The sequence below is a fragment of the Phyllostomus hastatus genome, unplaced genomic scaffold (genome assembly GCF_019186645.2).
Source record: "Phyllostomus hastatus isolate PE091 unplaced genomic scaffold, TTU_PhHast_1.1 phas_scaffold_555, whole genome shotgun sequence".
In the NCBI taxonomy this organism is placed as follows: Eukaryota; Metazoa; Chordata; class Mammalia; order Chiroptera; family Phyllostomidae; genus Phyllostomus; species Phyllostomus hastatus.
In genome coordinates this window covers 2,875,126-2,896,900 of record NW_025334036.1, presented here as the reverse complement: position 1 = coordinate 2,896,900, position 21,775 = coordinate 2,875,126, and the positions used below count along the sequence as shown (strand labels likewise).

Sequence of the window (21,775 nt, the reverse complement as noted above, 5' to 3'; positions counted from 1 at the left end):
AGGCACTTCTGAAGGGTGGGGAGCGCCGGCAGGGCGGGGCCGGGGCTGGTGCTCGGCTGGTGGTGGCGCAGCCTCCGCCTGCGTTCCCGTCCCTGGAGGACGAGGCCCTCCAAGCTTTGCTGTGAATTGCACTCGGGTAGTGCATCAAGAGGAGACTTCTCGGCGTCCTCTGACCCTTGGAGATAACGGGCCCGCTGTCATGTTTGATGGTTTCAGTCGCAGTGGAGAGGATACAAGCAGAAGAAGGCCTATCAGGACCGCCTAGCGTACCTGCGCTCCCACAGGGACGAAGTCGTGAAGGTACGCCGCCCGGGCAGGGTCCCCCGGCGTGGGGTGCAGTGCGCCCGGGGTGGAGGGGAGGACGGTTACGACTCCTGGGGCCCTCCTCCCACAGATCCAGTCCCTGGCGAGGATGCATCAGGCTAGAAAGCGCTACAGAGATCGCCTGCAGTATTTCCGAGACCACGTGAGTGCTTTCTGGTAACGAGGGCCGGGAGACTCTGCTTTGCTGTGTTTTGGGTGGACGAATGACCAGGAGAATTTCTCCTTCTTTGTTCCTTAGATAAATGACATTATCAAAATCCAGGCGTTCATCCGGGCGAACAAAGCTCGCGACGACTACAAGACTCTCAGTGAGTAGCGGTGGCCCGGCGGAGGAGGAGCTGAGGCCGTCGGGTTCTGGGTCTTCTCCGCGGATCTCTTTCCTTTCCTGCAGGCAAGGCTTGGGGGCGGGCGCTGCTTGTGACCTAACCCCCCCTGCTCACCTGTGGCCCCGTGCCCTTTCCCTTGCGTGTTGGCCCTTGTCACGGCATAGCAACAGCATGACCGAGAGGACTGCATGTGGTGGTTGTGTCTGCACACCTCAGAAATGAACAAGTATCTGTGAACGCGACTGTTTCTTCCAGGCGGTTTCTCGAGCCCTAGAACTCTCCCCGGGAACGTCACTCTTGGTCTGACACGCGCTTTCTTTCCGCCAGTTAACGCCGAGGACCCTCCGATGATCGTGGTGCGGAAATTTGTGCACCTGCTCGACCAAAGTGACCAGGACTTTCAGGAGGAGCTGGATCTCATGAAGATGCGGGAGGAGGTCATCACCCTCATTCGCTCCAACCAGCAGCTGGAGAATGACCTCAACCTCATGGACATCAAGATCGGACTGCTGGTGAAAAACAAAATTACCCTGCAGGTACAGTGTGCTTCCCCTGCTGACTCGTGGTGGGGCGGAGGCCGGCTTTCTTCTCAGCAGCTGCCATAGGTCTTTCAAAAGTTATATAAGACATGAAATACTCTAACTTCATAGCAAAATTTTAAATAGAGAAAAGAAGATAAAAACCATCCCATAATTCCACTACCCCACCATCATTTTGCATACTACATTTTAACTTAATGTTAAAGGATAAAATGTTTTCCATATGATAGTCGTAAATATTATTTTTAATGGCAGCATTATAATTCATTAGAAGACACACTATAATTGACATCTTTGGTTTGCAACCATTTAACAGGTTTTCGTTACTACAAATAACATGGCAGTTAATGCCTCGGTGTACATGTAACTTTTATTGTAGTTAAAGCTTCGCTTTTCAGATAGATTCCCAGGGGCTGGTTTGTGGACTCAGCAGGCGTTGTTGCGGGTCAGGGTCTTCACAGGGCGGTGGACGCAGGACCGCATCTGAGCGGCGCGCAGAGAGTGGGACCCGGGGCAGCAGGGCCCACCAGTGCGGCGGGAGGCCTTCCCGCGGGGCCCAGGGCTCCGTCTCTGAGAGCTTTCTGACGTGTGTGGCGGTGTTTTCTGTGTACAGGATGTGGTGTCCCACAGTAAGAAACTGACCAAGAAGAACAAGGAGCAGTTGTCGGATATGATGATGCTCAACAAGCAGAAGGGAGGCCTCAAGGCTCTGAGCAAGGAGAAGCGAGAGAAGCTGGAGGCTTACCAGCACCTGTTCTATTTGCTGCAGGCAAGTGGCGCCTGGGAGCGGCGCCCCCAGGCCTGGCTCGGTCACTTGGCGTGACAAAGCCTCACCTGCAGATCCCTGTGCAGCCGTTTCTGCTTCCCACTCAGCAGTGAGCAAAGAGCTCTCTTGTCTTTCTGTCTGTCTTTACATTGCCTCTACTTCCTCACTCAGATGCATTCTAATCCTTCACCTTAAAAAAGCCTTGAATGTTTTTTCCAGCCTTTACATGATCTGGTAGAAGTGACTTCTCCCTTGGTTTTGTTTCAGACCAACCCCACCTATCTGGCCAAGCTGATTTTCCAGATGCCCCAAAACAAGTCCACCAAGTTCATGGACTCGGTGATCTTCACCCTCTACAACTACGCCTCCAACCAGCGGGAGGAGTACCTGCTGCTGCGGCTCTTCAAGACGGCGCTCCAGGAGGAAATCAAGTAGGGAGGCGCCCGCTGTCGGAGGCGCCCAGCGAGCGGGAGAGTCGGGCTGCCTTTCCGTCAACTCGGTTAACGCTGTGACTTGTGTGAAACACTCGGAAGAAGCTTCCGCTTGTTAAATTACTAACATAAAGTGTCGCCCCATCTGGGGAGGTGCCGAAATGATGCGTTCGCTAAATTAATTTTAGGGACATTTCCACATTAAAATAGATGGAGTCTGCAGCAGCAGAAAGGTGCTCCGGGTTCAGACGAGGGTCGGCACATCTCCCAGAGAAAGAACAAGTGCCTCCCTCCCCGCCCACCTCCGCTGTTCCTGCGTCCGGGGATGGGACGGTTAAGTGGGAGGGATCTCGACGCTCTTGCATCCTGCGGCTGGTGTAAACCGAGTTTGCTTCTGATGTTTTCATAGGTCGAAGGTGGACCAGATCCAAGAGATCGTGACGGGGAACCCCACAGTCATTAAGATGGTTGTGAGCTTCAACCGCGGCGCGCGGGGCCAGAACGCCCTGCGGCAGATCCTGGCCCCGGTCGTGAAGGAGATCATGGACGACAAGTCTCTCAACATCAAGACCGACCCCGTGGACATCTACAAGTCCTGGGTCAATCAGATGGAGTCCCAGACGGGAGAGGCCAGGTGCGGCAGCCGTGACCCCCTTTTCTGCCATGTTTTTACACAATTTTCTCTCTTTTTAAAAGCAGTTGACCTTCGATGTACAAACGAATAATTGTTCAAATAGTTTTCCCTTAAGAAACCTCTTGTTCAGATCGTCGACCTGCTCGTGTGTTCACGGAGCTGGAACTTACGGCCGTGTGCCAGGCACCGTGTCAGATGCGCGTCCCACTAACACTGCAGTGATGAGTGAGGCGGCTCCCCGCCCTCTCTGTAGCTCGTTGTCGCACGGGAGCGAGGGCAGAGCTGGAGGTCGAGGACGTGCTCACGGGGCCTCGTGTAGGGCACTGGCTGGGCGGGGCCGGAGGGAGCTGACTTGGGCCGTGGGCGGGGGGAGCGTCTCTGAGAAGGCGGAATGAGAAGGTGGAAGTCCACCTCACTGAGACCTGACGGAGAAGATGGGGCCGCCCTGCCAGGAGCGAGGCCCAGAGCCTTCAGTCCGAACGCTGTCTGGTGCAGGGCGGGCGGGTTGCAGGACCCGACAGGACACGGGCGTGGCCAGAGCTGCAGCTGGGCTGGCAGTCTTGAGCAGATGGGATGCGGTCCTTGTCTGGTGCAAACAGAGGAGGAGGAGGAGTGGGCTGAGGGGTGCGCTGCCCTGGGGTGCTGGGGGCTGGACGGGCTCAGCTCACAGGACTCGGGAGACCCTCTGCCGCGCTGTGTGGTCTGACCACCGGCCTCAACACACGGAAAGCAAGTGTGTCGGTAGAATACGGGTCATGCTGGGCAGGTACAGTTCCGAGGGCCAGACCGCTTCTGGGTTTATCCGGCCGGGCGAGGGTGCAGGGGTGAAGGGCGGAGGCGTGAGCGGCCGAGTGAGTCCGTGCGGGTGTCTCCTTGCTCTGGAGCGGAGTGGGGGGCGCCCTCCGGACCAGCGGCGGACCGGGAACCAACAGTCGTTGCCTTCACTGAGCGCCTGTGGAGCCCAGCTGCCTGTGTCTCGCAGCAAGCCTCTCTCTGTGGTCGATTTGGGCGGGATTCTTGTGTTCGTCATCTGCCCGTGCGTGTGAGTCGGCGATGGGCCGACGGAGGGAGGGGTGTCCCGGTCTTCTTGCGCCGGTTGCCTAGAGCTCCGCGGAGGGATGACCGCGCGTCTCGGGCTCCCTCTAGAGGCTGAGGGCGGGATTGTTCCTTGCCTCTCCAGCTTCGGGTGGCCGTCGCGGTGCCTGAATCAGTGCAGTCTCTGCCTCCGCGGTCACCCTGTCTCCGCTCCTTTGCGGGCCACGTCTCGTCCGCTCCCTCTCACTAGGACTCTGGGCTACCCCCGCCCCCCGCTTTCCTCGAGCTCGGTGCCCAGTCTCTGGGTGTCGCGTCAGCTCGTCGGGCTTCAGTGCCTGTAACCGTCGCCTCCCTCCGCGGTGCCCACACGGCCAGCAGGGCCAGTGGTTGTGTTGCCTTTCTCTCTCTCCGCTCTGTCTCCCTGGGCCCCACCCTGCATCCCCGACCGCCCTTCTGTAGCGTCTGCCCCCGACCTCGGACCTGCTGTCTTTTCACGGCTCTCCCCGGCGTCCTCCCCGGGCCCCACAGGACCCGGCCCTGCCCCCTCTCCCACCCTCGTTTCCACACCTCGCTTTCTTTGCATTTGATCTTCTTTCCCAGGAGACCCTCCATCCTTCTTCCTCAGCCCAAATGTCCCTTCCTCCGGGAAGCCTTCCTCGGTTCCTCCAGTCTCAGGCGAAGCCCCTTCGGTGGCCCCACGGCTCTTGTGGTCAGCCTCCTACGTGGGGCACAAAATGTTTAAATAAATACCTGTTCGTGCGTCTCTCCCTCCTGATAGTAAGAGACTCAGGAAGCAGTCCTGTCTCTTACCTTTAATTCCAAGTGCCCGTCATAGTGCCTGGCACACAATTCAAGGCACCCGGGCAAGCGTGACAAGTTGCCTAATCCCTCTGGTCTTTGTGTGGGTGAAAGACAGGGCCCCTGGGGTGCTGCCTCCGGCGCCGCTGGCGTTCGGGCTGGCGTCACTGAGGGTCCCCTCTGCTTTCCCAGCAAACTCCCCTACGACGTGACTCCCGAGCAGGCGCTGGCCCACGAGGAGGTCAAGACTCGGCTAGACAACTCCATCCGGAACATGCGGGCCGTGACCGACAAGTTCCTCTCGGCCATCATCAGCTCCGTGGACAAAATCCCGTGAGTGCGCCCGCTGTGGCCCCGCTTAGAGCCCCGCGCCAGGGCCCTCGCGCCCCCGGCCCTTCTCACGGGCTTGTCGCCCTCACAGCTACGGGATGCGCTTCATCGCCAAAGTGCTGAAGGACTCGCTGCACGAGAAGTTCCCCGACGCCGGTGAGGACGAGCTGCTGAAGGTGAGCCCCCGCAGGCTGGCGCAGCCTTGCCTTCCGGCAGCACTGAGGAAAGGATGCCAACCTGGGCCTGACCAGAGACCTTTTAGTGCTGCCTAAGCGTAGGTGCTGGCAGCAGCTCGCCATGGGTGGTGAGATTTTGAAAGCCACTATAAATCATGAATGACACCTCCCTGAGTTTCTGAGGAGTTTGAATGGCCCACACCCCACAAGTCTTCGTGTGGTTTTTTTCTGTCTGGAGATAAAAGTCCAAGTCCTGTCTTTGTGCTGGACAGTTGCTCCCCCTGCTGGTGGCCGGGTGAATGGGAGCAAGCCCCACGGTTTCTGCTAAGGCTGTTGCTGGTAACTGTCTCACTTGGCTGTGCTCCTTTCTTTCTTTTTTTTTCCCCCCTCTTAATCTGAATGCCTTTTTCTTCTCTCTCCTAGTTCTGTGCTTTCCTACAGTGAGGCCTCGATTCTAGACTTTCTCTTCAGGTGAATTAATTTTTTTTGAACGATACTTGAGGGAGGATGCTGTGACTGTCCTTGAATCTTCTGTGGGAGAGTCGTGTGTTGAGTGACTCTAATTTCAGACGCATGACCTTGGCCACCTCGGGCGTGTGCAGCATGAGGACGCTGGGGGGTGGACAGCGTGTGCTAATGAGGCCAAGTTCAAGGGTTGATGGTGACTGTATTTGTTAGCCTCTTAGAACGAAAGCCCGCCCATGGGAAAGCGAACAGTGTGCATGGCGACAGGCAGGCCTGCTGCCGTGGTGCGTGAGCAGAGGGTGCCCTGACCTGCTCAGGACCAGGCGCCAAGCCTCAGTGCTGCCTTCTGGATCTGTGCTTTCCCTGCAGTGGTTTTCGGTCCCATTCCCGTTTTCTTCCTTTCTGCATCCAAACTAGGGGCGTCTGTCTGGCCGTGCGGGCTCAGGCCTTGAGAGGCCGTGTGTGTGCGCATGTCTGCATGTGTGCCTGTGCGGGCAGCGTTCGTGTTTTTACTCACAGGGCTGCGTCGTCTGGTTTTCTTGACTGTCGCGGAGCCATCTGCGGCTTCCTCGGTGGGGTGGCCCTCAGCACCGGTCTTCCTCTCTCTTCTGCTCCCAGATCATTGGCAACTTGCTCTACTACCGCTACATGAACCCGGCCATCGTCGCCCCCGACGCCTTCGACATCATCGACCTGTCGGCAGGCGGCCAGCTCACCACGGACCAGCGCCGGAACCTGGGCTCCATCGCCAAGATGCTCCAGCATGCGGCTTCCAATAAGATGTTTCTGGGAGATAACGCTCACTTAAGCATCATTAACGAGTACCTGTCCCAGTCCTACCAGAAATTCAGGTGAGGGGAGAGGGGTCGGCGGCTGGAAGGGCCCTGCAGGGGCGTTTCTGTCGCCGAGGGCAGAGTCGGGACTGAGAGCCTTGCCTCGCTCTCCGTGCCCGGGCTGCCGTGGGGTAGGGGCTGCCGTGGGGTAGGGTCCGTGGGTGCCGAGCTCAGGACTCCGGGAGGTGCTCTGTGAAAGTGTGTTCCTGTAAAAGAGACGGCACCGCACGGGAAGACAGGGGGTTCTGCCTCAGGCACATGTCACGTTGTAACCAGGGAGGGGTCGCAGAGCACTCTCGGTAGTCTGTAGATTAAACATGCAGTTGTGAGCTCCTGGCACCACGTGAGAGACAGAGCTCCTTCTCCTGCCAGCTCTCCGGAGCTGGTGGGCGGGGTCCCGTGGGTGGAGCTGACATGGGGCGGGGGGCGGTGCTGGGAGAGAGGGTCCCAGAGCCAGCATCCCCGAGGGCCTCCAGCACCGCGGACACGCGGCTCTTTTCTTTGGAATTGACGGTCTGCACCGGCTTCTGCCCGGACGCGACGCAGCAGCGGTTTGCGGGACGCCCGCTCGCCGGCTCTCACTCCTGTCGGGCCGTGGCTCTCGTGTTTCTCCCCAGGCGGTTTTTCCAGGCTGCTTGCGACGTCCCGGAGCTGCAGGACAAGTTTAACGTGGACGAGTACTCGGACCTCGTGACCCTCACCAAGCCCGTCATCTACATTTCCATCGGCGAAATCATCAACACCCACACGGTCAGCCTCTCCCTTTAATTACTTAACGCCGGGGCCCTGCCCCCACGGCCTCCCCCGGCTGCGCCCTCCTCTCTCCGGAAGCCAGATTACTCACCGTCCTTGATCTCACTGCCTTCCCGTCTGCCTGCAGCTCGGCGTTCTTAACGATACCCACCAGGTTTCTCAAAGTGACCCCGGCCGCCTGCCGCAGAGCCTGCCGGGCCAGTTGTTAGAAGTGGGGTTGCTCAGCCCCGCGCAGGCCCCTGGGCCAGAGCCCGCACGCTGGACGGCAGAACCTCCCCGGGGAGCCCCGCCCTGGGGCCCCGACGGAGCTTTCACCACCCTTTGCTCGGGGCTGTTGCCCTCACGAGAACAGAGCATCAGCAGCTCCCTCCGTGTTGCCTTAGAGTTCTTTTCCCTTGGGCAGCCCCTTTTCCCCCAAATACTTGGTACCTCGGTCCTTGCCCCCCTTGCCGACGCATAGAACAGGACACGAGAAGGCACGCGCAGTGTCGGGGAAACGCTAGGTGTTGTCACTTCCGAGGCTGTCACCCGGGCTCATGGCAGCGTGGGGGCCCTGCTCGGCGTGCCCCCGGACCACGGCAGCACCGACGGGCGCCCTGCTCTCGGGGCCGCGGGCACCGCGTGCTGGGGGGGCAGGGCTGCGCGTGCTCTGGCCGGGTCGTCAGGCGCCCGGGTGGCTTTGGGTGTGGGGGTCTGTGGGCTGCCTTGTTCTCTCCCCACGGGGTACTTGTACCCCCAGGGCTGAGAGAGCACCGTTGTTTTCTGTCCACCTGTTGTGAGCCGTTCCACGGAGGCCAGGTGGAGGGGGGGCTGCGGGGGGCTGGTTCGTCGGCTCTTCGGGGGCTGGAGCACCGCTGCTCTCTGCTCTCCTTCCCTGCCGGTCAGCGGCGCGGGTGGGGGCGGGGCCGGAGGGCCGAGCGTGCAGAGGGAACCAACCCCTCCATGTCCGGTGCAGCTCCTGCTAGACCACCAGGACGCCATCGCCCCGGAGCACAACGACCCAATCCACGAGCTGCTGGACGACCTCGGCGAGGTGCCCACCATCGAGTCCCTGATAGGTGCGTTCCCACCTGCCCGCCCCGGGTGCGGGGGGGCGGGGGCTGTGACAGAGCAGGGGGAGGGAGAAAGAGAGGGAAACATCAATGTGCGAGAGACACACCGATTGGTTCCCTCTCACACACCCCCAGCTGGGACCTGGCCCACGTCCCACGCATGTGCCCTGACCAGGAATCAAACCAGCGACCCTTTGGTTCGCAGGCCAGCGCTCAATCCACTGAACCACAGCAGCCAGGGGAAGCGGTCATTGTAAATGTGTATAACATACATGGATCATTTAATTAGAACTTGTAAGCCCTGTAAAAGAAATGCACAGAGAGAGAATTATACTGCAGTGTTGAAATGATCACCAGACGTTTATGGAGTTGCTGCGTGACGGACCCTCCACCTGTATTGGCACGTGTTTCCCTGTGTTGCTCGGAGAGTGTGTCCTCGCCCCCGTGCACGCGCCGGCGTGTTCAGGGATCTCCTTGGACTCCCGCGACCTGCTCCTTGTGCTTGTATCTCCTGCCCCTGGCTCCTGCCTCCACTACACTCATTCTCTCCACCCCCCTCCCAAACTTCAGGAGAAGGCGCTGGCAACTTAAATGACCCAAACAAGGAGGCGCTGGCCAAGACGGAAGTGTCTCTCACGCTGACCAACAAGTTCGACGTGCCGGGGGACGAGAACGCGGAGATGGACGCCCGGACCATCTTACTGAAGTGAGCACGGAAGCGGGGGCTGGAGAAAACACGCCAGTGGCCCCTCGGCCCCGGTGAACGGGTCTACTTGTTCCCTCCTGACACGAGCGGCCACCGTGGCCTGGCATGCCTGTCGTGATGGCGGTCACCCCACGTGTAACGTGTGCCACGGGGCTTACCTGCCTTTTTGCCGACGAGATGCCGAAGCGACACTGACGTCGTGGAAATCCTGGCCCCGGCAGCACCCGCCCGCTCCCTTGCAGCCGCGGGATTGGGTCGGGGCCCGGGGCCTGGCGCTGGCAGCTGCCCAGCGGGACCTCTGGGGGCGGCGTCTGTGCCTCCGCTGCTTACGTCCATTGAGAGGAAGAAGAACGCCTGGCGATGAATATTTCACTGTTTCCTCCATTTCCTTTCAGCACAAAACGTTTGATTGTGGATGTCATCCGGTTCCAGCCAGGAGAGACCTTGACTGAAATCCTAGAAACACCAGCCACCAGTGAGCAGGTAAAGTGTGGGGGTGCGGCACACACCGCACGAGGCGCAGAGATGCTCCTGTGCTGCGGGGAGGGGGACGCAGGGGACGCAGGGGACGGGAGGTGGTGGTGGCCTGCGGGCAGACGCGAGGCTGGGGGTGGTTCAGGCTCGTTGAGCGGCACTTACATGGGGGGGGTGTGTGTGTGTGTGTGTGTGTGTCTAACTTTAACCTGGGGCAGAATCAGTGTGTCTGCCCGGTGATTTATTGAATTCTATGTAGTTATAACTTTAAGTGCCGTGGTAGATGGAATAAAAGTACAGGATGTGGCTCCTAAACTCAACAAATTCCTGATCTGGTTGGGGAAATGTGGTACATATGCCAGAAACAATTAGGAAACCTTTTAAGTTTAACTGTAGTGTTGGCTATAAAAATGCCGAAAGTTCAGGAAAGCGGCCAGTGAGGGGCTCAGCCACGGGAAGAAATGGGGCTTGAACCCACTTAGGAAGAAGGGCTGGGCTGCGGCACCGGCGGGGGCCCCGCAGGCAGGGGCACGGGGGAGGGGCGGGGGGCGCGCCTGGGCCGGGTCCCTGGAGCGAAGGCCTGGGTGCGGGGGAGGGGCTGGCATCGACAACAGATGACGCGGAGCCTCAGCCCCGGGCACACGCTTGGCACCGGTCAGGGCTCAAGAGCCTCTGTGACCTCGGGGACCGTTTCATGCCGATTGGTTCGGTGGTGCCCTCAGAGCAGCTGGGTGGGGCGGCGGCAGAGCAGTGAGGTGCGGATGAGCCACTCTGCGGTCAAGACCCCTGCCTCCGGTTCTCATGAAATGGGAAAAGTAGGGCACGTGATTTGTTCCCAGATTTTGAACACAGGAATCCTTTCCGTTAAGTGACAGTTGCCTTGGGAGCCACATATATAATGTGGGCTAAGCAGGAGCTGCTCTGACAGCAGCAAGACTGGGGCCCCGGGAACCCGCCCACTGGGACTCTGTGGCCCCATGGGTGTCCCTTCGGGCTGCACAGGGGACTGTTTAAAAACCACGGTTTTAAATGAATTTTCCGCTTTTAGAAGCTGTGATTGATGACTAAATAGGTAGATGCGTGTGGGGGACGAGAAAAGAGGAAAGGAGACATAAGCAATAACTGCGACCTGCTTCACCTACACGGAAGTTACGGGTGGGGGGGCGTCTCTCCCGAGAACGTGGTGCTGGTTTGGTGCCGCCAGCCATGTTCTCCCATCTAATCCTCGCACCTTCCCTGCGAGGCGCGTGCCCTCGGCCTCATTTGACAGTGAGGAGGCTGAGACCCTGCGAGGGGACTAACCGGCCCCGGGTCCCCTGCCTGTAGCAGCAGAACCAGACTGGGACCCGGCCGTCTGGCTCCAGAGTCCAGGGTCTCTGCCTTCTGTGGTGTGGAGTTGCCTGGACACTAGGGGGCGCACAGGCAGCACGGGACAGGGACATGCCCCCTTGTAGGGGGGTCCCAGCCACTCCAGTGGGGCGTCCCAGCGCAGACAGCGCCGACCATGGCCCTGGAGCTTTGTTTAGTGGCAGAGGTTTGGGGTCCCTCAGCACAGGCGATCTCTGAAGTGTTGAGAGGGAATGTTACAGAAAAGTGACCACAGGCCTCTCCCAGCTACCAAACCCGTGCTCAGGGCCAGAGGAAAACGCAGAGATGAGCACCTGGTTTGGGGGCGGCGGTGGTCACTGGTGACGAGTGTGGTGGCGCAGCAGCCCCCCGGCAAAGCGATAACTCGGAATGTGCTGAGCGGATGGAGCAGCCGGGGCGGGGCGGGTGTCGGGGAGGCGCACATGGGTGGCGAACACCTGTCCTGGGTGTTGGCCAGGAAGGACAGAAGAATCGGGGGGACGCCTTGGCACATTCACGCTGCCGGCACCAGCAGCGTGTTTGGAAGCAGAGGGGAGGCCTGGGTGTGATTCAGCCTGGACACGGCAGCAAAGGGTCAGCAAGAGTTTCCGGGGCGCCAGTGCTGCATGGGGGGTTGTAACACTCATCCAGCTGTGTGGCAAATAAGATTAGGTGGCTTTCACGTGACAGTCGGAAAACGAGGGATTTTATAGCCAGTAGAGCCCAGTCTCCTAGTTGTACCTGAGAAGCCAGGAGGAGCCCCGAGAAGCCAGGTGGTTAAGAGGTCTGCCTCTGCCTCGTGCGGCTTGTCTGTCGGCCGTGGGCGACGTTGTCTCCCTGCGCCCCCGGAGTGCACACTGAGGGCCGCGTCCGTGCGGGTGCGGGCAGGCTGCGTGAGCTCCGGCTGTGGACTGGCGTCCCGGATTCACCGGGAACGTCTGTTTCTTCCGTGCAGGAAACAGAGCATCAGAGGGCCATGCAGAGACGTGCCATCCGTGATGCCAAAACTCCCGACAAGATGAAAAAGTCCAAATCCGTGAAGGAAGACAGCAACCTCACTCTGCAGGAGAAGAAGGAGAAGATCCAGGCGGGCTTGAAGAAGCTGACGGAGCTGGGGGCTGTGAACCCGAAGAACCGATACCAGGAGCTGATCAACGACATCGCCAGGGTACGGCACCAGGGGGCGCCGGGGGCCCGGCCGCGCACACAGCTCTCTCTGAGGCTCGTGGGGGACGGTGACTGCTCAGAGGACCACGTGCCTTCAGCTCACGGGCACATCGGTGTCCTTGCCCGTGAAGACTCGAGCCTGATTCTGCTAACTCGAGGACTTGCCCGCCCCTGATAGCTGGTTTCAGAGCCTGAATTAATAGCAAGAAGACAGAACTAGAACTTCCCGTGTCTCGGTTTAATTTGTCTTTGATCTCTTGAATTTTCCAGATCCTCTTCATGATTTCTATGTAGTAAGTGCACATTAGTGGACCCCTCAAATCCTTATCATTGTCTCCCTCTTCTGACACCATGTTTAAGAGTTAAACCAGCTTTGCAAGTCAATTCTAAGAATGTGGAAGGAAGTCTATAAAAATAACACAGTTCCCTCCGTGTAGAAAATGCAGATGGAGGGGAAAATAGATCTGAATTTCTTTGTTAGTTATTGAACACGAATTCCTCCTGCCTGTTAAGGATGGGTGGTCCCGGGGGCAAGGTGGAGCACGCCCGGGTTCTCGTGCTCGTGATCCGAGGAGCCCAGGACGTCCGCCCTTATTTCCCCCCCTTTCACCCTCGTGTCCCAGGACATTCGGAATCAGCGGAGGTACCGGCAGAGGCGGAAGGCCGAGCTGGTGAAGCTGCAGCAGACGTACGCCGCCCTGAACTCCAAGGCCACCTTCTACGGGGAGCAGGTGGACTACTATAAAAGCTACATCAAGACCTGCCTGGACAACCTGGCCAGCAAGGGCAAGTGAGTATCGCTGTTGGAGAAGCCGCGTTACTGGGGGGAAAGCAGCAGCGGCGACTGAAGCAACGTGGAAATTCTTGCCGAAAACACACTGGACCTCTGTAGTGCATCAGCTCTTCTCTCTGCTTCTGACCATTTGTGCAGATTCCCGGTCCTGCTCGTTGTTGCGTGATGCAGATGAGGGCTGCGTGGGGGGGGGGGTCTCACGGGATGCTTACTGCTAAGCATTCCTTATTCCAAAATACCGCCCCGGTCCTAGAAATTAAACAGTCGTGATGGAGATGGTCTAGTGGTCCCAAAACCTGGCTGTGCCTCGAAGTCACGTGAGGAAAATGAAACAGGCAAAGACAGTCCCTGACTTCCCTGGCCTCTGCGGACAGGCTGGCACGGGCCGGGAACCGTCAGTCTGCCCGTGCCACAGGGACGGCGACTGACGCCCCGGGGAGGCGGGGTGGCCAGTGTGGGTGCTCCTTGTGGGCTGGTTTGGGTTTTGCTCCTGACTTTGCATTGTAAGGATTTTCAACCTCAGAAAAGTTGAATGACTAGAACAATAAACACCCGTGTACCCTTTGCCTAAATTCACCTGTTTTTAACCTTTTGCCACAGAATCCACTGTCTCGCCCCCCTCCCCTCTCAGAAATCTGTTCCATCTCGCCCAGTGTGCGGGACTGGCTCCTGTGTCCTTCCAACCCGTCCTCATTATTCGTAAGAACTGCCCGACTTTGTAGTACCAGGATGCTTCTGGTTCAACTTGTACTTTCCTGCTCCCCCTGCCGCCCCAGGCTTGGAATTAGCTCTTTTTCCAAACATTCTGATTCCCTTTCATGGAGACTGGTATTTAGAAACCAAGATCTGGGCACCCAGTGGGTATATTGCCTTGGAGTCGTCACTGCTTATAGGCCTGCTGAGACAGAGCCAGGTTGTCGCTCCTTTTTAACGCCTGCGTAGTATTCCCTTGTGTAGATGGATAGAACGACTGATTCAATATGCTCTCCATTGATGGGCGTTTCTGTCATTCCCCGTTATTTATTATAAAAAATTCTGTAATAGCCTCTTGTACAGATGTTATTTTCCCCAACATGGGCATCTTTTAAAAGATAAATTCCCAGAAGTAGAGTTGCTAGGTCAGAAGTTCGTGCTGTTGTGATCGGGACAGACATTTCAGTTGCCTTCCGTGGGGACGATTCCCTTCGCAGTCCTACCTGCGTTTCTGCCCCGTTTCTTGAGCCCCACCCGCAACCCTGGAGCCCCGCATCCCTGGTTTCCAGTTGTCTGTTTTTCCTTTGCTTGCTTTTGTTGTCACTTCTTGCCTCACTTGTCCCAATTGCCCCTAACATCTGTTTCTTTTTCCTTGTTCCCTTTCCTCTGTAATTGCTATACTGGCTTAAGCTCTCAAAAAGTATTTGTCCGCGATGTTTCTGTTTTTTCCCTGTACAGCCAAGGGACTTGCCATGACCCCCCCGTCCTGGAGTTCAGCAGAGACCCCAGGCTGGGGTCCTGGGCCCCCACGCTTCCTGGTGGGGGCTTAGGCTCTGTGAGGGGCGCAGAGAGATTAAGACACTGTCAAATTCATGAGGTGTCCTCAAATGTGATTTGAAGACAAAATCGATTTAGTGATTTTCCCCTGGTTTGCAACAAAATCGCCCAAGCAAATCCTAACGTTAATTTGCCGCTTTAGAATCGGTGTGTTACCCTTGTGTATGGGAAGTTCATTTTCTGACCTCATGTCCTCAGATTGCCAGCAGGACTGAGGGAGGTGGTTATTTATGGAAAGTGACATGACATCACTGTTACAGGGTCTCCAAGAAGCCTAGGGAAATGAAGGGGAAGAAAAGCAAAAAGATTTCTCTGAAATATACGGCAGCAAGGCTACACGAGAAAGGGGTTCTTCTGGAAATCGAGGAACTACAAGTGAACCAGTGAGTATTTACTGTTTGACTTTGTTTTGTACATTGTTTTTTTTTTTTTTAATTCTGCCTTTATCACATCTTTCTGTTACTGCCTTGATTTCTCTCGGCTGGATGATCGTTTTCCTATCTGTTCATACGTATTTACGTGCCGAGTTTGGCCTGGTCATCGGCGTCCGTGGGCTGTTATCCACAGGAAGTACTTCTCCTTGTTTGCCCCCCTGCTGTGCGGATCCCGTTTCCGTTTTTTTCCCTTCACAGCAGGAAGCTGCCTCTGCCGTTTCTTCTGCTTCCAGACAAAGGCGTCTTGGAGAACTGGCGCTCTGCACCTGCTCACCCACACGCAGCCCCCTTCCTCGGCCCCTGGCAGCCGCCGGGCTGGCTGACTGGCTTCTGTCACAGAGCGTGATGTCTGCGGGTCATCCACGCCGCAGCGTGGGGCACATTCCCCTCCTTTCTGAGGCAGAACGCTGCTCCGTTTCACGGATGCACCCCCTTTGTTGACCGGCTGTCCCGTCGCCGGTCACCCGGGCTGCGTCCACCTCCTGGCTGTTGTGGGTGGTGCTGCGGTGAGCACGGGCGTGCGCACGCCTCTTCGGGGTCCTGCGTTCCGTTCTTCCGGGTGCGCACCCCGGGGTGGCACTGCCGGGTCCTTCGATAGTTCTGTTTCCGACTCTTTGAGCAACTGCCTCACTGTTTTCCACATTAGTGGGGAATTTTTAAAAAATTTTATGTGTATTGCCAAAATATTTTCCGGCAGTGTCTGAAGTGTGTACGACAGTGCCTCCTTAGCTCACTGCTTCCTTTCCATCGTTGAATAATAAGTTTTGATGTTTTTAAGTTCAGGATTTTTAAAAAGGTATCACATTTTTACATTTTGTGTTTCTGTGAATTCTGGCTGGGGTGTGTGTAAATGTGGCTCACTATCTGATTTTTCTCTGGCCATTGTTTCAGCTAGGGATCATGTTCTTTTGGGGTTTTTGTTTCTTTTTGGGGGTTGAGCACTTGATGCGTTTTTCAAATTAGTTTCGTAATATTTACTATCTCTTATTTTGTAATCATTTCCTACTGCTATTCAAGTGCGTACCATTATTTGTCTCTCTTACCTCTTTTTAACTTGCTGCTGCGGGCTTAGAAGCCAAGTGACAGATGAAGCCAGTTGAACCGGAATTACTCATTACATAAAACAGCTGTCTTTAGGGGACACCTCGGGGGGGGGGGCTCCTGTGGAGTGAAATGCGCACAGTTGGCACTCGGGTTCGTGACGCCGGGCCTCTCGGTGCCGCTGCGGCGTCTTCCACGGTTCCCAGCTCAGCTCGGAACCGATAAGGTTGCTCCGTAGGTGAGTTCCGGGAATCTGCAGCGACACGCTGTGATCACCTGGAGAACGGCCCTTTCCCACCTTCTCCCGGTGCCGTAAACTCTACGGCCACGTGCCCTGTCGAGGATGAGCGGTATCCCCGGTGTGTCCGGCACTGGCGGTGTGTCTGTGGTGGCGTGCGGTGCGTTTACAGCTGCCGCCGCTCTTTCCAGCAAACCTCTTCTCTGGGTCCGTTTTGTTTCCGGCCCCCTCTCGTTGATTCACTCACTTCTTCCGGTCTTCACGCTTGTGTTCTGACACCCCCCTTGCGCCCTCCCCTTCCAGCCCAGCGTGCTCCTGATTCTCCTCTTCCCCAGGACTCGGCGGCGGCCGCGTGGAGTCAGGACAGGCCTCTGACGCTATCCTTGCCGAGGCCGCCGGTGGCGTTCCTCAGGGTCCCTCTGCCAGGGGGAGGGAGCGCTCGGGGGTGGGGGGGTACTGTTCATCTCCTTTTTGCCCTCACAGGATGCTTTTATATGAGAACTTGAAAAAAATCACACCCTTCTGATGTCCTGTTTCAACAGGTTTAAGAACGTTATCTTTGAAATCAGTCCAACAGAAGAAGTTGGAGACTTTGAAGTGAAAGCCAAGTTCATGGGCGTTCAGATGGAGACGTTTATGTTGCATTATCAGGTGGGTCTGCGCCAGGTGGAACCGAAAGCCCCGTGTCTGGGGTGGCCGTGCCCTTGTCCAGGTCGGAGAACAGACGGGAAGGAGACCCACCTGGGGAGAGCTGTCCGTGTGGAGTGCGTGGGGGCGGGGCGCCACACTGTGGAGAAAGGGGCGTGCTCGGTTTCTGGGTGTCTGGTTCGGCCTGTGCACTCCGAGATGGGGGAACCTCCAAGAGCAGTGGCCCGACGCTCCTGCTTAGTGTTGCCGCTGAACTGGGCTTACGCCTGGACTCAACCAAAGGCTCGAGTACAAGTCTTGACAGCGTGAAATTATGAGCCCGCTCAGTAGCTCGACATCCTCTTTTTGAGTTTTGATTCGGTGTAGGTGCTCAGGACCATCGCTGACAGGTGTGCATCAACTGCATCTTTGTAAACTGAATCCCGTGGCAGATGCAGACGGAGTGCTGCGGTGAATCTCTGTACAATGCAGCCGTTCCTGGTTTTCATTCTGCAGTGTCTCTGCACGGCACCCACCAGAACACGCCAGGGCACTGAGAGGGGCCCGGGGAGCGGGCAGCTGTGCACGGAGCCTTCAGAGTCGGCGCCCGTGCGTCCCTCGTGCCGCTGGCCCTGCTGGGCCGCCTTCCGGCTCACCCACTTGTGCTTTCACACGGGCTGCTGTCCTCCAGCCGGGAGCCCTCCCTCCCTCCCTCCCCTCCTGCCTCTCCTTCCCCCGTGTATTGTGGTGCCGCCCCTAGGGCCCGGGCCCGCTGAGCCGCGGTGCGTGTCCTCTCTGCCCCACAGCCTGCAGGGGAGCCTCTGGTCCCGGAGGCGCGGACTCGGTTTCCTCTCACCCCCGCGCTGGGGCTCCTTGCGAACACACAGTGTTGCTTCGTTTCCTCCTCAGTGATTCGCAGACCCTCGGGGCATGTGAGCGGAGCACATGCGAGATGGTTGTGCGACGCCACAGCTAACTCAAGCACTTGCACAAAAAGGCCCCGTTATCCCCCCAGTTTCCCCAGACTCTTGCAGGCTGACCAGTCCACCTCAGGTCGTGTGTCCCCTGGGGACAAATTCATGCACAGGGGGACACTGCAGGTACGAGGTGCAGGTGACGCGGCTGGGGCCTGGCCTCGAGGAGCTGCTAGGGTTCCCCTTAAAAGAGGAACTGGTGGAACTTCTGGGGCCCTTTCAAGCCCGTGACCCTCGCTCTCTCGTCACCGCTCTTCGGAAGTGGAGGGCAGAGGCCACGCCGGTTTCCCGAGCGTGGCTGGACAGCGGAGGGTGGCGGGGGGAGCGGCGGCCGCGCAGGCAGGTCCCGAGTCAGCCCCCACTGGGAACTGTGGGTCACGTCGGTCACTGTCCCTGGGCCTCGTCTTTAGACTTGAGGTAACCGCCCGTCAGGGGCTTTTTGTCAGACTCGAAAGGACACCACAGGGCGTGCTCGTGCGACATGGAGCGCGTGGCAGACACCGAGCGCACATCCCGCCCCCTCTTCTCCCCTCGCTGCCTCCAGAACAGAGAAGCTTTTTCCTGTGAAACAGCCCCCGGTCGGCGTGGTTGAGAGCGCCCGGCCGGCCGTGCCTTGTTCCCAGGGACCGTGGGTTTCCTCGGGGACCGGGCCGCCCTCCCCTTCTCCGGCCCGAGCCGTCACGCAGACAAACCGCAGACAAACGGGAGACACGTGCTTGTGACACAGAAATCGCGGCGGTGTGCGATGGCTGAGCGCGCTGCTTGCCCTTCGCACGTTTTGCGTGTTTTGCTCTGAGCCACACGACTTAACTCCAGGCGTGCCGGGAAGTTCAGTTGACGACGTGCGCTCGGCCGGTGCTCGCGGGGCGGCGGGGCGGCGGCGGCTCCGTGCCTGGAGCTGCCCTCTCAGCCTGCGTCCCCCCCGGCCCAGGCGGGGCGCCCCGTGCCCTCCGGACCCCGTCCCCACCTGTCCGTTCCTCTCTCGTCCCACGGACCTGACTAACCGCCACAGTGTTTCTCCCGACAGGACCTGCTGCAGCTGCAGTACGAAGGTGTCGCGGTCATGAAACTGTTTGACAGAGCTAAAGTCAACGTCAACCTCCTGATCTTCCTCCTCAACAAGAAGTTCTACGGGAAGTGAGGAGCCGCCGCCGCCGGCCCGACGGGAGGAGCGCCTCGCGCCTGCTCCCTGGGGCCCCTCCACCCGGTGGGCGCCAAGGCCCGCCCCCGCGCCTCACCCCGACACACTCCAGGTTCCCCTTCCTGACTCCTCCCTCTGGCTGGACAGTCATCACCCCCCCTTTAATAGTGAAATTGTTTTTCAGGCTTAGTGTGACTCTCCTTGTTCCTTTGTTTTCCCCTTCCACTTAGGAAAGAGGGGGAACTTGACTCGAATCTCTGTGTTGTTTTGATCTTAGAGGCTGCATTACTGTGTTGTAGGCTGTGGTGCTTGTTTCAATCAGCAGTAGTGACGGTGGGGTTCAGTCTTGTTGATTTGAAGGGGAAGCAACCAGCACCGACAACATATGTGTATGTATATATAAGACACATGAAAAGGTCGGGTCACTTGCCCCTGTTAGGTTGTCATTCAAAGGCGGAATTCCTTTACGTTTTTGTCTCAGCAGCCAAAGGGAAGGGTGAGGAGTTACTGGTCCTGCCCGCTCCGTTTCCCTTGATGGGCAGGAGCTCCTAGAAGCCACTGTTCTGGGTTTATAGGACGCTTTCTGTGTTCCACAAAAGGGGAATGCTGTTCTCCAGCTTCGCCATTAGATTTTGACAATTCCGTGGATGGGAGGGTCCCGTTGACAAAATTCAGCCATTTGGGTAAACTGAGGCCGCCCGAGGCACCTGCCTGCTGGCGCTGGTGCACGAGGCCGACCAGATTCGGGAAGCTGCTCCCCCCCCTCCCCCCACCCCTTCCCTGTCCCTGGGGCAAAGGGCCGGGCCGGCCTGGCACAGGATATAATGTTTTCAGAACTGGTGTATCTTATGAGTGCCTTATTAAAGTATAGATGTATTTCTTAAAGTGTGGGTGATAGGAATTTTAAAGATTTATATAATGCTTCAAAGTCTTTACAATACTGTAAGAAAAGGTTTTTAAAAATTGGCTTGTCTGTATATCTGAAATCTTAATACTTTCTTATAGCTAAAACACTAGGATTTATCTGCAGGGTTGCAGAGAAATAATCCTGTCTTAAATATACTGAAAAAAATAAAAAAAAATACTCAGCCAACTGATGTTACACTTGATACGCAAATCTATTTTTTATAATTTCCTTCTCTTTTTCACTGCCCACACTCTGCTTTTTTTTTTTGTGAACCCCAGGTTTCTGAGTTTAGTAAAAAACAATTCAATTCTAAACATTACATTTTTATTCTTAGACAAAAAGTCGTATACTTTTTTATTTGTTTTTCCAGGAAAATGTATTAAATCATGCCACTGAGCCTCCATTGTCTCTGACGTTTTGGTTCAGTATTCTCTTACCATAAGACATAAAACTGTGCAAAGTAAACTAACAATTAAAAATTTACCCATGTATATTTAAAGTCAATAAACTGTTTTGTTAATAATGAATCATGTGACGTGTCCCTCTTGCAGATGTCAGGACTGGAGACGTGTTTTTCACAGTAGGCTGTCACCACGGACCGAGGTCGGGGCCGTGGGTGCAGAGGCCGCTGTGGGACTCTTTACACGCTCCCGGCAGCCCGCGGGCAGGCGAGGAGGTGAGGCGGTGAGCGCCGTGGAAGGCGTCTCCACTCCCTGACCTCGCCTCCTGTCGTGTTTTTCAGACAATTTTTTTAGTAAATAGTTTCCTCAGATTAAAAGAAGATGCTCTTACAGGTGGCATCGTCTCAAAACCTGGGACCAACCAAAGTGTCGATCCGTTTACATTCATAGAGGACACCCTTCCCAGGCTTGTTGGGCCCCGGAGGGCACGCCCACGACAGACACTGAGCCGGGTTTACGACGCCTTTCATATTACATGTCTTCGCGATTCTGTGTAACCTTTGCCGTTCCCTCGTCCCAACTTTTAATGCAAAAGAGCACAAGATGCACTTCAGGAATTTGGATGGTCACTATGTATGGGGTTCTGGTGTCAGTCCCATTGAGAAAACCCCGATGAACCCACGTGCATTGCAAGCGTGTAGGCTTTATTTTTATTTATTAGCTGTAGCATTCGCTGTCTGGTCTCTCCCCTCCTTTGACCTTCTCCAACAGCCATCATGACATTGACCGTGAGTTTACGCCTTCCAAGAATTTGGACTGCCCGTCAGATTGTGCAGCACACAATTGCCTTTGTATCTCTTTGTATGAAATAAAAAGGTCATTTGTCCGTGTTTGTGTTTATTTTTCTCAGTTTCATTGTTTGCAGTTCCTGCGAAACAGTGTTGATTCGAGTGAGACTTAATAATTGAAAACCACCCTTTATAGTCTTTTGAAGGAGCAAACACAACTCCCAAATCACTGAATCACCTCAGAGAGATTTAGAACCGTGTGAGTAGCCTTTTAAAATGTAATGTGCTTTCAGTAACCTCGACATAAAAAGAAATAGGGGGTGTGGAGAACAAACACAAAGAAACAGGGAGCGTGGAGAACAAACATAACGTTACTGGGTCCCGTTTGGCTGGGGGCTGGAAGTTTTAAATTGCAGCAGCATTCAATGTTAAACGACCATGGGAAATAAGGGGAACAGAATAATCCTAAAGGAAGCGTGAGTGACAACTTGGACGCGATGGTCCGTGTGAATGGCCAGCCACAGCCCCCGCTCTGAGGAAGAGCGAGGTGGTGAGAGTGTGCGTTTCCCGGTCAGTGGGCCCTTGTGGGGGGTTCCACCTCTGAGCCCGTTTTCCCCTTCGGACATGGTGGGGGTGGTGTCTGCTAGGCGTGTTCTTGCAACCAGAAACAAACTGGATTTCAACACCTGTGCTCTGCACTGTTTTGCCAAAAAGTGGAGTTAGAAGGAGGTTTATCAAGGCGTCA

General features: G+C 56.6%; 1 protein-coding gene across 1 annotated transcript in view; it reads left to right on the top strand.

Moving 5' to 3' along the window:
- IQGAP1 (IQ motif containing GTPase activating protein 1) overlaps positions 1-21,132 on the top strand; it is a 69,689-nt gene extending 48,557 nt beyond the window's left edge. Inside the window, exons 20-38 of the mRNA XM_045824779.1 lie at positions 217-300; positions 395-466; positions 563-632; positions 978-1,186; positions 1,803-1,958; positions 2,223-2,386; positions 2,796-3,020; positions 5,046-5,186; positions 5,275-5,359; positions 6,443-6,675; positions 7,275-7,407; positions 8,366-8,468; positions 9,033-9,168; positions 9,564-9,651; positions 11,945-12,157; positions 12,780-12,946; positions 14,740-14,862; positions 16,735-16,843; positions 18,821-21,132. Of these exons, the coding sequence (XP_045680735.1) occupies positions 217-300; positions 395-466; positions 563-632; positions 978-1,186; positions 1,803-1,958; positions 2,223-2,386; positions 2,796-3,020; positions 5,046-5,186; positions 5,275-5,359; positions 6,443-6,675; positions 7,275-7,407; positions 8,366-8,468; positions 9,033-9,168; positions 9,564-9,651; positions 11,945-12,157; positions 12,780-12,946; positions 14,740-14,862; positions 16,735-16,843; positions 18,821-18,934 (2,625 nt within the window). The 3' untranslated portion in view covers positions 18,935-21,132. The remainder of the gene's footprint in view (positions 1-216; positions 301-394; positions 467-562; positions 633-977; positions 1,187-1,802; positions 1,959-2,222; positions 2,387-2,795; positions 3,021-5,045; positions 5,187-5,274; positions 5,360-6,442; positions 6,676-7,274; positions 7,408-8,365; positions 8,469-9,032; positions 9,169-9,563; positions 9,652-11,944; positions 12,158-12,779; positions 12,947-14,739; positions 14,863-16,734; positions 16,844-18,820) is intronic.
- The last annotated feature ends 643 nt before the right edge of the window (positions 21,133-21,775 follow it).